General features: G+C 40.4%; 1 protein-coding gene across 6 annotated transcripts in view; it reads right to left on the bottom strand.

Annotated features, from left to right (window-relative positions):
* The window catches only part of ehbp1 (EH domain binding protein 1), a 155,413-nt gene that overhangs the window by 107,070 nt on the left and 34,642 nt on the right, over positions 1 to 13,701 (bottom strand). For 5 of the 6 annotated variants that reach the window (XM_014980215.2, XM_088012942.1, XM_088012941.1 and 2 more), the window contains 5 exons: positions 12,192 to 12,373; positions 10,841 to 10,980; positions 7,089 to 7,226; positions 5,517 to 5,781; positions 1,482 to 1,728 (listed from right to left, as the gene is read on the bottom strand). In XM_014980215.2, the coding sequence (XP_014835701.2) occupies positions 1,482 to 1,728; positions 5,517 to 5,781; positions 7,089 to 7,226; positions 10,841 to 10,980; positions 12,192 to 12,373 (972 nt within the window). Of the gene's footprint in view, positions 1 to 1,481; positions 1,729 to 5,516; positions 5,782 to 7,088; positions 7,227 to 8,711; positions 8,829 to 10,840; positions 10,981 to 12,191; positions 12,374 to 13,701 lie in introns of all 6 variants that reach the window. The other variant, XM_014980194.2, reaches the window with a different exon arrangement.

Here is a 13,701-nt window from a genome sequence, read left to right as displayed (position 1 = left end):
AAATGAACCAAAGTATGAAAAAATTAAATCTACTACCATATCTAATAAAAACTAAAGAATATTTAACTAATAAAACCTAGCCAACACACTCTAAAAAATAATTAAAACTAGCTTATTTACACAACCAAAAAGTCACAGCAAAAATAAAACTAAACCATAGTGAAAAAGCCCACAATTATTATAACCCTGGTCCACACTCGTATTTTATTTCTGTGTTCCCTCCCTCCCTGAAAGCTCCAGAGTCAGGGGCATCTCTTGGCGAAGTGCGGCCCACCACAGGCCACTGGCTCTGGGTAATTAAAGTGGTTTAGGCCCCTTCACCCATGGTCACAGGCAACTGCAGCTAGGTGATAAAGGCGCTGTGCCATAATTACATGGACAGCCAGCATCACCGCTCAGCTACACTAAAACAGTCACAGGCAGGAAGGACACACGGAGAGTAACTGTACTGTGTGAGTGTGTGCACAGGGGGGGGCAGTGGGGGGGGTCAACCCCCCCGCCCCCCCTTGTGATCGCTCTGCTGTAGTTAAGCCCCCGGTGTTTAAACCAGCAAAAAGGTTCATTGAGCGCCCCTACACTCACACACACACACACACAGTTTTTAGCCTCCACTCCTTTCTACACCCGCAACCAATCATTCCCCCGCCAGTGGTGTGACTCCGGCCGTGAGCGTGTGACCGTCAGCCATTTAATTAGAGCCAGCCATCATTTGACTAATTTAAATAAATAAATAAACAACCACTGCAATGAGAAAGGGAAAAAAAAAACCTACAGATACAAATGATAGAATGGAAAGTTTCCATGACCATAAATGTGAGATCAAGCATGTGGAAACAGGGACCACTGGATGGGGGACACTGCAAACATACAAAACACAAGTCATTCGGTAGGAATGACGCATCCAGAGAGAGATGAGCCACATTGAAAAACAGACAGAGAGAGAGAGAGAGAGAGAGAGAGAGAGAGAGAGAGAGAGAGAGAGAGAGAGAGAGAGAGCAGTAGGAAGAATGTAACAGAAACTTTACTCCACTGAAAAACTGAGGAAAATCATTCACTACGACTACATTGTAGTATAATGTGTGCCGTAGTTCAGTTGACATGATGCAAACTTCAATTTCGATTTCGATGCTAAAATTACATGGGGAGACAACACTAGTCTAAGAACTAAGAACTTTTCCTTTTAGGGTGTTGATTTGTTTGGCAGAAATCTCCTTTTAACATTCTCCGACTTGAATCACAATGACTTGACTGCTCAGATGTAATGAGGCCAACATACTGGTAGGCTTGATTCTAATAAACACAACCTTTAGCGGCGCCTTGCCATTTCTGTAAACTCACTATAACATTGTGCAGCTTTGGTTAAAGCCTTTTAGTGTCTCGCATTCCTTCCATTTGTTTTTCTTTTGTTGTGGTTTAAGGGATCTGGGAGTTGTCATGGAACCAACTCAGGTTCCCTGGGAGTCAAAACGAAGCGAGCTCACCTTTGGGGAAGAGGAGGCCAGCTCTCTCCCCATCACCGCCACCAGAGGGCTGGGCCCCAAAGGCTGGGCTCTCTCCCCGTCTGGGCCGGAGCTGGGCTTGGAGGTGGGTGGACTGGGGCCCGGGCCTGTGCTGGTACTCGGGGGTGGAGGGGCCCTCCTCATCTGGATACCGCCAAGATCAGGAGAGGGGCTGCCGGAGGGAGGCCGCGCTGGGCTTGATGTCCTCGGCTCATAAAACGGGTTGGATCTGAAAGTGAAAGAGCGAGGTAACAGTGGTGAAAACAATTAAGAGTCTTACTGCTTTAATGTCCTTAAAATAGTCCACAAGAGACAGAAAGTAAAGGAAATAGAACATCTGGGTTAACATTTATATCAAAATGCAAAAGTTTGTCATCAAACTAACATTCTCAAGCTTTAGAGAAACATTTCATTCTTCCCATTTAAGGAAACACAAAAAACCTCCAAGAGATGGGACACACAATCCCATTTACTCTCCCTCTAAAATAGCCCCCCCCCCCCCTACATCTAATTTAATTCTATATAAATGCAGCTGTTCTGTGAACGTCTCAGAGGTTTGTTTAACATTATTGAGCAAACAGCATCAGGAAGACCAGGAAATACTGTAGTTTTTTTTACAACGGTAATTGCAAAGATGGATTAAGCTAGGTTTAGCTGGAGGAGGCATAAACATCCATAACTAAGGTGGGAGAGATCGTCCAGCAAGGCAATCATTCATTGTTTATTCAGCAAATCTGGTCTTTCTGTATGAATGGCAGGAAGATAACTGTTGTTGAAATAAAGATTTGCCACAACTTGCAAATCTTGTGTAGGAGGAAGAAAGTGATTTGGCCAGATAAAACTAGAATGGAACATTTTGACCTACATATCAAATACAGATGGAGCGAAATGTGGGCAATCCTGCTGGGACAATGGTAGACTGCAAAATGTAAAAATGGTCATCTCATAGCAGGATAATGAAGAAAACGCATCCATACCATGTGTTAAATTGTACCTAAATCCGAATGCACGACACACTCTAGATCAGTGATATTCCAAATTGTCAAGTTAATTGTACTCGGGGGCCACAATTCTTTTTGGCCAATTAAAAAGTGCAAAAATCTGTATAGAACTTTAAAGAGACAAAGTAGGAAATAAAAAGAACATTGGGCTTTATAAAAAAAAAAAAGGTCTACAGTTCCCTAACTTTCTTGGACTGATTTTTCTCCATTTTTGTTAGGCCAGAAATTTATTTCAGTCTATTGTCAACAACAAAAACCAAAATCCAAACTTGCTGTATTCATGCAAGTTTAATGAAAGACAGTGCCCAAGTCCGTTTTTGAATAAAACGTTGCTGGATATTACACTAAGATTAAAAATACTTTGTGTTGCACCTTTTAAGAGGATATAAATCTGCCATTTTGTTCTGTTACATAAAATCCCCAAAAACAGAATGAAGTCAGTGGATGCAGCGTGACAAACTGTAATTAAAGGCGTATTAAAAATTTTGCTCTATGTAAAAAGTATCAGAGAAGAGTAAAGCTGTTTTCCTCCAAGTAAGTAGTAAGTTTATCAAACATAAACACATTCAATGAAGAATTATTAGAGACAATCAGAACTCTCTGAAGACATTTATGGCTGAACTACACAACTGAAAAGAAAGATTGTTTCATAGAAACAAAGGTTTTATGCCATACAATGAAGAACACCCACATTGTATGGCATAGAAGACGCTAATAGCAGAAGCAGGTGCACTGAGGTCAGGACTGTGTGACCTCATATCCTCACTACCGAAGGTGGACTACTGACAGACGGGCAAGAACAGGAGAACATACACACATGCAGAAGCATGCAACAAAAACACACACCGAGATGTTACCAATATGCCTGTATGCTTGTGGCTCTGAAAGCTAAGGGTATGACCTCAAGACATTCACTCAACATGTCATTTGCAGCCCTAAACATACAAGAGAACAGAGCAGGACAGAAGAAACTGACTGAGCAGCGTCATTTAGAGCTACTCTAAATAAACTGTGAGAAGTATAAACAAGTGAAGAAACAAAGAAAGGCAGTCAGGACTGTAGACGAGCTTTAACCAGCGAGCCCAAACTAAAAGACAAGTGAAAGGGCTTCAGTCAAAACAATGTGTGCCCTCCTGAACCCTCTATTCTTAGAAATATGGCTCTTGATGTAGAAGCAAGAGGAAAAGGGACATTGCAGTCAATAAACTGTTTGTATTTTGACAGCTGAGTGGAGCTAAAATATATATCTATGTGACAGCTTTGCTCTACAGCCAAAACCGAGAGGTTCACATTTACAGTTCAAGCACGGACACTCTTGTGGAAAGGTCATGGACTATCTTTAAAACATCTCGCTGAGCAGCACTACAGAACGATCCGCGGCAGAAAGAAATTTGCTGAGAGACTTGAGATTTTGTCATGAAAACCTGCCGAGGAACCATCAGATGTCCTCGTACCTTTGCAAAGATGGTCGTCACGCTTGTTACAAGGTATGGGCAAGCTTTCCCAATATTGTGGTATTCGAAGATTTTTAAAAAGTTTTTTTTTTTAAAGTTGGTATTCATGTTTTATGGTATACTCTATGAATGACCAGATTTTTTTTCCAGCTCCACGTAATGCAGAATTATATTACGTACCCTTCCCACATATGTTGCAACACTTTGTTAGCGGGCTAAAATTTGACTCTTACACATCTTACAAAACAAACCAATCGTTTAGAAATACAGTAGATGTTGAAAACTACAGGAGTGCCAACTACCTCTCTTAATGGGTAATGCTGTTTTAAAACTACAATTTGCAAGCTACGAGAATCAGGTAAATAGCAAACTGAAAGCTGTGGCTGAGCAGCTAGCTTAACTAGCCAACTAACATTAGCTTTTTATAATTGTACAGGAGTGTATAATATCGGAGTGGTCGAGAAAAAAAAAAAAAAAAAAGAGTTGTCACTATTTAGCATATTTAGCTTAGCGTGTGCTTGTTCCATTCTAGCATTATAGGCTCTCCAAAATTTAGAGACAGTTTTTCCAGATGTGAGATGAAACATTTATGAAAGTGTTACCATGGGATATTCCAAAATAAAGCTCTTTAAGGTAAGCAATCATTTTCCAATAGTTTTAACTTTTAAGTTTTTAAACTGAAGGCAAGCCCTTCCTAATAAATAACACGTGTGAGATTTAAATGCACACAATGCAAATTATTGTTTGTTCGCATAGATATATGTGCTTAAATCAGACTCACTGTGGCTCAGGTTGGGAGGACAAATATAACAATAACTATTAGCAGCACAAAGCGCAAGGACAAGACTAGAAGTGCAGTTTTTGAGCAAAGTTGCAGAAAAGGTGAGGGTGTTTGACTTTAATTCAAGTCCCAATTATTGTGATTATGCAAATAAACATATTTTACTGTGAATTTGTTTGTGTTAAGCTAGTTATTTAGACTATTTATTCTAATAAAGACCGAAACTAATCTAATTCAGCAAAGGAAAGACAAAAGATGGGGGAGGAGGGACAAGCGAGGTGAAATAAAATAAGCAACATCTCAGGAAGAAGTTAAAGAGAATGGCGAAGAGTGAAAGTATAATGCAAGATGTTGAGAGGTGGGATGGAGGCCAGGACAGAATAAGAAAAGGGAGACAAGGCCGAAGAATGCAATGAAACAACAGAGGCCTTGTTCCCGTTGAAAGAGCTGCTTCACCACTTTACCCTGCTCCTGTTGGTGGTGGTGGTGTTGGTGGGGGTGGCCCGTGCCATGGCTACAAGCACGCCTCTAATGGGGGTCTCTCATACAGCTTGGAATGCTACTGGTAACCATGCTGGTAATCCTAGAGCTTCACATAGTACTACTGACACAGTCTCCTTAATTCAACACAAACTATATCAGTAGGATGCTTAACAGAAAGTCCATTTTATACAAAATAACAGACAATAATACCACTGTTCTTTAGTTGCTTTCTGATTTAAGTGGTTCAGAAGATAAGAGATTTGCTGTAAAGGCAAATAAAGACTTAAACAAGTCTTACTCGTCAAGCTCATCCTCGTCGTTGTGAGAGGTGTCGGCATACAGGTACTTGCTCATGTCGACAGGCCGTACTCCTTTCTTTTGCTTGGGCCTGGGAGGTTCTGGGTCTGGCTGAAGCTCAGGGTCCTGGTCGGGCTCGTCAAACGGGTTCCCGGGAGCAGAACCGGTCTCCGGTCCATCTGGCTCACCGAATGGGTTTGACGAGTCGTGGTCGTAGGAGTAGTCCTCATCAAGCTGCTGCCTCAGAGCCGGCTGGGGAGGGAGCTCTGTTCGATAAGGACGAGAGCGCCAACTGCATAAACAGCACGTCTTTCACTAGACTTGACAAGAGCTTTGTTAGCGAGTAGTGAGCCAGACAGCAGAGAGCAAGAAAACAAATCTGACTGCAGTCTATCTTGGGAACTAGCTAAGCATTACATACTTGGTTGCCAATTTCGCTGCTTATATAGTGTGTATTATCTGTACAGATTTCTTTCGCTTATGAAGTTCAACTCCTCCAATGCATCACCTTCATTATGTGTGTCAATATTTCAAATTGGGATGTGAAAGACAAATGATAAAGCATTTTATAACAAATGGTGTGGATTTAGTTTTTTCCCAGTTAAAGTTAAGGACAGTAAATTGTATTAATGCAAATTTTTTTAAGTTTACACTAAGGAGCACATCAAAATAAACTTACACAAGGCAACAAAGCTGATGATCTTTGGGTGGTTACGGGTGTCTCTTAAAATAAACAAAAAAACACCAGACTATCAAGGGGGTAGACAAAAAATCATGGTTTGGCAATCTGACTCAAAACCTTTTGTGGCGCTCCAGACTTGGCCTGTCCATTTTAACGCTTTGATATGCGCAGCTTACCATCCAAAAGATGCTCTCCACTACAGTTTTTTCTTAAGATCAAAGCTAAGAAAGATGTGCTGAAAAATCAACTAGTGACTGATTTTGCAGAGGTTTTTTCACTTCTGAAACCAAATCCGATATTTAAGGTTTACTACTGGCCAATACCGATCTGATACAGAAAAACAGTGCTGACTTGACTGAAACGTGTCGGTTTTTAAATAAATGGACCGAATTATAATTCGGTCAATTACATTTCTGAATTACAATTACAAATTTATTTGATAACTCTGCACCGGTACAGCACAGCTAAATTCACCAAACTAGCTTCATAAGTTTGGTCAAATGTGTAAAAAATGTGTAAATTTGTCTGGTCAGAAAAATGACTGATTACATCGGTCAAATATCTAAAAATAAACTGCAACAATTCTTTCAAATGGTTCAGAAAGTGCAATTAGAAATGATAAATATGATGTAAAATAATAAAACATGATGTCACTCGGAGCACAAAGCATAGAATTAGACTGACTAGATTCCCCCTTATGGATCAGGCACATTGTCACTGATACAAGATGTAGAATTTTTTTTTTTCAATATCGGGACTGATACAGATATTAATATCGGATCAGCGCATCTCTAATTTCGCAATGAATTGCCCCCGACTAGTCAATCGGTCGTCTTTTCCTCAAAAATCAATCAGCATTGGTAGTAAACTCACACATCTCTTGTCACCTACCTTCCTCATCCGGATCACCGAATGGGTTAAGGGGGTAGGGGTGACGGTCGCCGTCAGGCTCATCGAAGGGATTGTTCATCATGGTGGGAGCGGAGTCCTGATCCTCATCTTCCAGGAAGTTCAGCTTGTTGATCAGTTCTGTCGCATTAGAGTCCAACAGAAAGACATTTAAGCAATGCAACAAGGTCAAAAAGCTAGAGAACACACAATACAAGACATCCTCAAACCCAAGTATCCAAAAATCTGCACTTGGAGTGAACCACAAGATGAAACACCACAAGTACACCCCTCTTTTAGGGGACCCGCTGCCTGAACTTCTGCTTTCCTCGGCACTCTCGCTTGTCAGCGCATGTACAACAGTGGCATTCTGGGAAAAGTTATGCAGTACGGAGGGGAGGTCTCCCGTGAGGGACTGAAGAAACGCATGTAGTTGCTATGGAGATCCTTACTGGAGATCTCCAAGGCTTGTCTACTTTGTCTTAATCGTACTGATCGTGGCTCGTTCCCAGGCGACAGGGGTGCGGGCCGCTTTGAAAAGATCGTAAACGTGTCTGAAGTAGATGCCAAGGAATACTGCTGAGAGCTTTGTGACACTCTGAATGAGGAGGGGGGGGTTGCTGCAAGTAGCCTATGTGTCTCTTGATCTATATGTAGTGTGGCAATGTGGAGTGGTACCTGATAAGAGGCGCAGGACTTCTTTTTGAATACTGGTGTCTATTTCAGGCTGCAGTTGTGAAAAAGTGGTTTTATACTTTCGACTGCCAGCCGTTTTTTGGGGGGCTGTTTTCTATACAAACCATTAAAATGAAGATATTTTCTATTTGAAAATGGGGCAATACAATTCAATGAATATTTTTCTGCTCATATTGAAGAAAAAAAAAGGGGTTAATTAGGTATGTTTAATCTGACTCAAGGTCACTGTGCCTCTTCACCAATTCATACCACCAGCTGGCATTTCTCTAGGCAGATATTAATTTTGGAAATGATAAAAAGCAAGAATTTCAGGCATAATCTGTTTTAAAGATTTTTTTAAAGAAATATATTAAATAAATTCACATTTTCTTTGATGTAGACTATTAGGACAATGTCGAAATTTACTTTGAATTGTGTTTCGCCAGAGTACTAAATATCCAAGTGGCAGTTACGAAATTGATGCAGATCAATAGGAGAACCCCATTTTATACATGAAAATGTCTAGAAAGATACAAAATGCAAAAGGAACCAAATAACCAGCAACTAATAATCCTACACTGGTTCACCTCCAAATGCAGTAAAACAGAAAATTTAAGGTCACACTATCAAAAACAAAAGTAAACAAAAGAATGAACACCAACTGATGTTTACTGATTTTTTTACAACACAATAGAGGACAACAACTGAGGCAAAATAAACTTTATTATCACATGACCACAACACCATCACAATACCAATGACGAGGATCAAGGAGGTGTGGGGGGCAGGAAGGGACCAAACGGAAAAGGAACCAAAAACTCAAATGTCTATTACAAAAATAGACACTTAGTACATATAAATAAAAAAGGCAATGATTGGGTAGAGGTTACAAGTCACTGAAAGAAAAGATCGGGAGATGATTTAGGGTGAAAGAAAGGTGGAAAAAAAGACCTTGGGAAGAAGCAGCAGGCTTAGCTGTTGCTTTGCGTGCTCGCTTGGGAATACCATCATCATCATCATCATCATCCCCATGTAAGCAGCTGAGGGCATTCAACTGGTTTACTATTTCTGTAAACGAAAGGCCCGGTACAGGAAGGGAGGGAGGAAGAGTAAAAAGTGAACAATGCATAAAAACATACCCTTATGCATAATATTCACTCGCAGCATCACACAAACTCACATTATTTACACAGAAATACAGAGTAAAAAAATAAAAGGAGAAAACAGAAGGCTTGTTTTTTTTATTTTTTTATTTGCTCTGTTATTCATAATTTACTGATAAAGCTGGAAGTCTATTAAAAACTGTAGCAGTAGAAAAAAAGAAAACATAATAATTCTGCTTCAACGAAGGAACTAAACATCAAGAGTTTAGATCTTAAATGATTGAATTTAATAACATGGCTCAAAAAGTTGAACTGTTAACATGGCTATATGAAGCAAGTGTGAAAAAAAAATAGGGGTTCACTACAGTATGTTGGGGCAAACTTTTTAAAGATGCGCCGATTGCAGTTTTCTGGCCAATCGGTGATTTATAAAAAGTCTGACCTGCCAATTCCGATATTGGCCGATACCGATTTTTTTTTTCGCCCCAAAATTCGCTAAATATAGCAACAAAGTGGCTGAGTTGGCAACAATGGGTGACTATTGATAACGGAACACATGCAGACATGACCTGGTCTGTCAGTCAGTAGGCCTGTCACAATAACTACTTTTGCTGGATCATAAATAGTCAGAGAAGTTATTGCGATAGTAATCGTCATGATGCACAACTAAACCAAAGCACCACAGTGAAGACTTTTATCAGCCAGTTTCAAACAAACCAAAACATGGCTAAATTACTAGTTAAGATGCGACATCTTGGCTTACGGTCTCCATTAAAAATGCATGTTCCTCCTTAACTCTGTTGAAAATTTCAATACAATTATCTTTAAAAAAAAAAAAAAAAAACATTCCTAGAGACAAAGGTTTAGTAGCAATTTACTTTATAAAATACTAAGAAAAAGGTAAAACAGCAACAAATCCAAACACAGACATCCATCAGACATACATCAACAACAAGAGAGAGCAAACAACCCGGTTTGCCTGGTGTTGCTATAAACGCTCGAGAAGCTCGCTGGCTTGTTCTGTAGGTAGGATTCATTGAGAAATATGATGATTGCAAGGAGTTGTGCTGGCTTGTCCTGGCCTTTGATTCAGAGATACATGCTAGTGGAGCGTTGCTGTAGGCACTCAATGCATATACATATAAATGAGATAAGAATAAAAAAGGAAAAGAAAAAAGAAGGAACGCATGAAGCTTAACGTGAAGAGGTGCCGCTCTGAAAAGTTGGATTAAGCAAAGCAGGAAGCAGTGAGGCCCAGATATTAGACCAGACGGTGAATCCCGAGCATGTATATATGGAGGGATGCGACAGGAAACCCTAAGCAACATAAACACAACCCTCAGGCTGGAAACCACGCTCTATGAACTCATGCATTTTGAAAAATCATAGTTGCTGTTTTTAGGTTTGGGGGTATATACACACACTTTCACACACAGGCCAACAACCAGAGGCCTGAAGTAAGAAAAAAAAAAAAGAAAAGAAAAGCGAAGAAAAGAAAAGAAGGATATGTTGATGCCACACAAAAAGCCCCGTCAGTGGTGATCATTAATGGAGGTTTAATGGTTGAAGCTAGTTATTCTGGAAACACTTTTGACTAACATGGTTTTTGGTTTTGCTTGCAAAATTATTCAAATATGATTTCAGAACAGATTTGGATCAAATCCTGGACACACTGGATCAAAACGGCGAAATGTGGATGTACTACTTGTTACTAGACAAAAGTGTCGTACTTTATATTTACACCTTCATTTAAACTGGCAAGTATCATTGAAATATGGGCTACTATTTTATACTGTCAGTACAATTCTTAAAACAAATAAAACAACAACAAAAAAAAGAAAAAGAAATATGGTAGCATAAAACATTAGGACCCATTGTTAAAATATTTCTACTATTTCAGTTGTTAGAAACAGAAAAAAAATCTTTGATTTTAGCTCATTATCTAAAAATAAAATAAAGTACTGTTCCAGTTTATACCTGTGATCTTGGCAGCCTTTTCCTCTTGGTTAACCCTGTTCTCCTCGTCCTCCTCGTTCTCCTCTTCGAAGTCATCCAGGTTGCCGATGTCGGCCTGCTTCATGCTCATCAAGCTAGCGAGACTCTGCATGTCCTCATCACTGGAACAGAGAAACTTATGATTACAGACTGTAAAAACTGTTCAGGAAAGAAAGGACAAAGACTAAATACTTAAATTAGTACAAAACAGACAGAAATAAACACAATGACACCAAAACAAACTGATTAGAAACCAGTCAGAGATCAGATTCCGACTCTGAAGTGATTCAGGTGAGAAGCAGCTGAATTTCAAAACACAACTTTCATCAAGTGGAAAACCAAAAGTATTGCAATGGTTTATCAATGAATCAAAACAAAGAGAAAAAAATGCTAGCATTAGACAAGCATATTAGCAAATAACTGAAAGAAAATATCAAAGGAATAAGATAAATGTATATAAAGGACTGCAGGGGTGTGTTGAGTCATCCCTAAAAATATGTGTTACTGTCAAAAACACGTCATTGGTGAGTGAGTTATTACTGGCCAAAATGAAGTGTGTTACTATTAAACCCCTGAGATATAATAGTATACATGGCCTTGACTGTAATTAAGTCTTGGACTTGGATTTGGTATTTCCAAATATCTGTTCCTAAAACGCCACAAAATGCATTTTGGTTGTGACATTTTTAAAATTAAGTATGGAAAGATACAGTCTGTTTCGTCTCTGTGTAATTTCTAAAGTGTGTTGGAATCAACATTTTGTTCGCTTTACCACAACCTTCTGTTAAAAGCATCGAAAATTTCAAATTTCGACTGAACCTGAATCTCTCTGTGTCTCCCCAACTATCTCTATATGCTTCCTGGTATTTTATGTCGTCTCCTACCACTCCCCTCCATCTCCTGATATCACTGCTCCATCATAATTGCTGTATTTCTCTCTCTCTTTCCCCTTTGTGTTTGGTGTTTCCCAGGCTCACAGGCTCATTTGAACTGGCGTGATGGGGTTTGTTTGTGTGTGGTCGACATCATTCCCAGAAGGGTTAACAAGGGTTACGCGCCATCGACCCGCGGTCCGCGACGCAACAAAGGCCTCGGCGCTGCACTCAAATACAGGGGGGGAGGAAGGGAAACGCTTAAAAATAAAGAAAGTTTAAAATCAAAGCGACAGTTATCATACTTTTGATTAATAACAAACAGGCAAGCGCAGACTGAGTGTGTCTGTGAACTAAAGAGAGTTTAAAGGGAACCTGGAAATCATGAGTACAGGAGTCTGTACTGTAAAATGTTTGAACACCCTTAGGTTAAACTGTGCTGAATATTTAATAATACTTACGTGGCCTTTCCTTCCCGGAGGAAGATGCAGGAGAGAGAGAACTGCAGTGTGGCCGACACCACCTTCTTCGACAAGGGCTTGAACTTGAGTTTGACATCTGTCTGAGTGGGCATGGGACTGGCATACTGCTTCATGTTTATGCTGCTGGTGGCTAAAGCCTTCCTCCGTCCTGACAGAGACTCCTGGAGACAAGGGAGATTGAACACCACATTTGATGTAGGGTAAAACAAGTCACTACTTCTCAGCACCACATTGAGAGGAGGTTTTTAGGAGAATGCATTGTGTATCTCCAATGGCTGATCTGATCTTGAATTGTTTGGACGACGTTCTGTCCTCTAGTATACATTGTGAGTCAGAGTATTAATGTCCAATTAGTTTGGGGATATGCCACAGAGGTGATAAAGAGTTTTAGGGTATTTTGACTCGGTTCGACTGGGGACCAAAATGGCAACATTTGTTGCATTTTCACTGGTGCGGTTCTCTGTCGCGCTGCACTGTCAAACAATCCAAACTCTTTGAACAACCTTTAACCTCCTCACCTGTGATGGCGCTGCACCGACGACGACTGGAAGAAAGGACACAAAAACCTCCGAAGAAGACACAGTACAACTTGGAGTAGCATCAGATTTTAGAGATTCCAACATTTCTCTTTCGTCTTTGGTAAAAGACCACAAGGCTTGCACATTTGTTTTTGTTGTGTTTACCCAGAATGCCCTGCATTGTAGTCCACTTCCTGCTTTTCAAGTGGTCTCTGGTCCGCTTGGCACCACCGGAGCCAACCGGACCGGTGGTTCACCTGAGTTCACTTCAACAGAACCGAGACCCAAGTTTTTATGTGAACCGGAGTTCACTTTTTTGAGATATCAAATGGGCATTCACACCTTCCATAACGAACCAAACCTATTTAATTGAACTAATGTTTGATTAAAGCGGACCAAGCAGGGGTGGTGTGAATACACCCTTAATGTGAGCATGTGCATGCAGGTTGCTAACCAAAAGGCAGTGTGTTCAGAATAAGAACTGCTAAAAAAAAACCTGGTCACTGACTGCTAGACCTGAAAACCGAACAGCTGGGGATGTTCCAGGCCATTCTCTGACCTCCTTGAACAAAAACTGTCTGGCTGGGTACGGAAGTACCATGCTGTTGGTGAATATCAGACTGGTTCACCACCTTGCTGTGTTGACACCACCAATGTGAAAATTGCCCAGCCACAATGCCTTCTTTCAAATACATTCAGTAATAGGAAATTACTACGTTGCTCGAAATGACACATCAAAGGAACAACACACCGGTACTCACATTTTGCTTTACAATGAAGCACAGAAGCATGCGCTTGTTTAAAATGTCTGTGTCCAAACAATCTCCATTTCTTTGTATACGTTTTATTGCATGGGTGTGTATAAAAGGCATCCAACTCCACTGGCAGACACAGGCCCTGATTTTGCACGTAGTAGCATCCAGTCTTGTCTCAGACATGGATCGAGCTCTGAGGATTCATCCTCTCGTGCT

Source organism: Poecilia mexicana, unplaced genomic scaffold, assembly GCF_051168715.1.
Source record: "Poecilia mexicana isolate PSO_F unplaced genomic scaffold, ASM5116871v1 scaffold_15, whole genome shotgun sequence".
In the NCBI taxonomy this organism is placed as follows: domain Eukaryota; kingdom Metazoa; phylum Chordata; class Actinopteri; order Cyprinodontiformes; family Poeciliidae; genus Poecilia; species Poecilia mexicana.
Note: the sequence above shows the minus strand (reverse complement) of the source record. Positions and strands in the feature narration are given on the sequence as shown.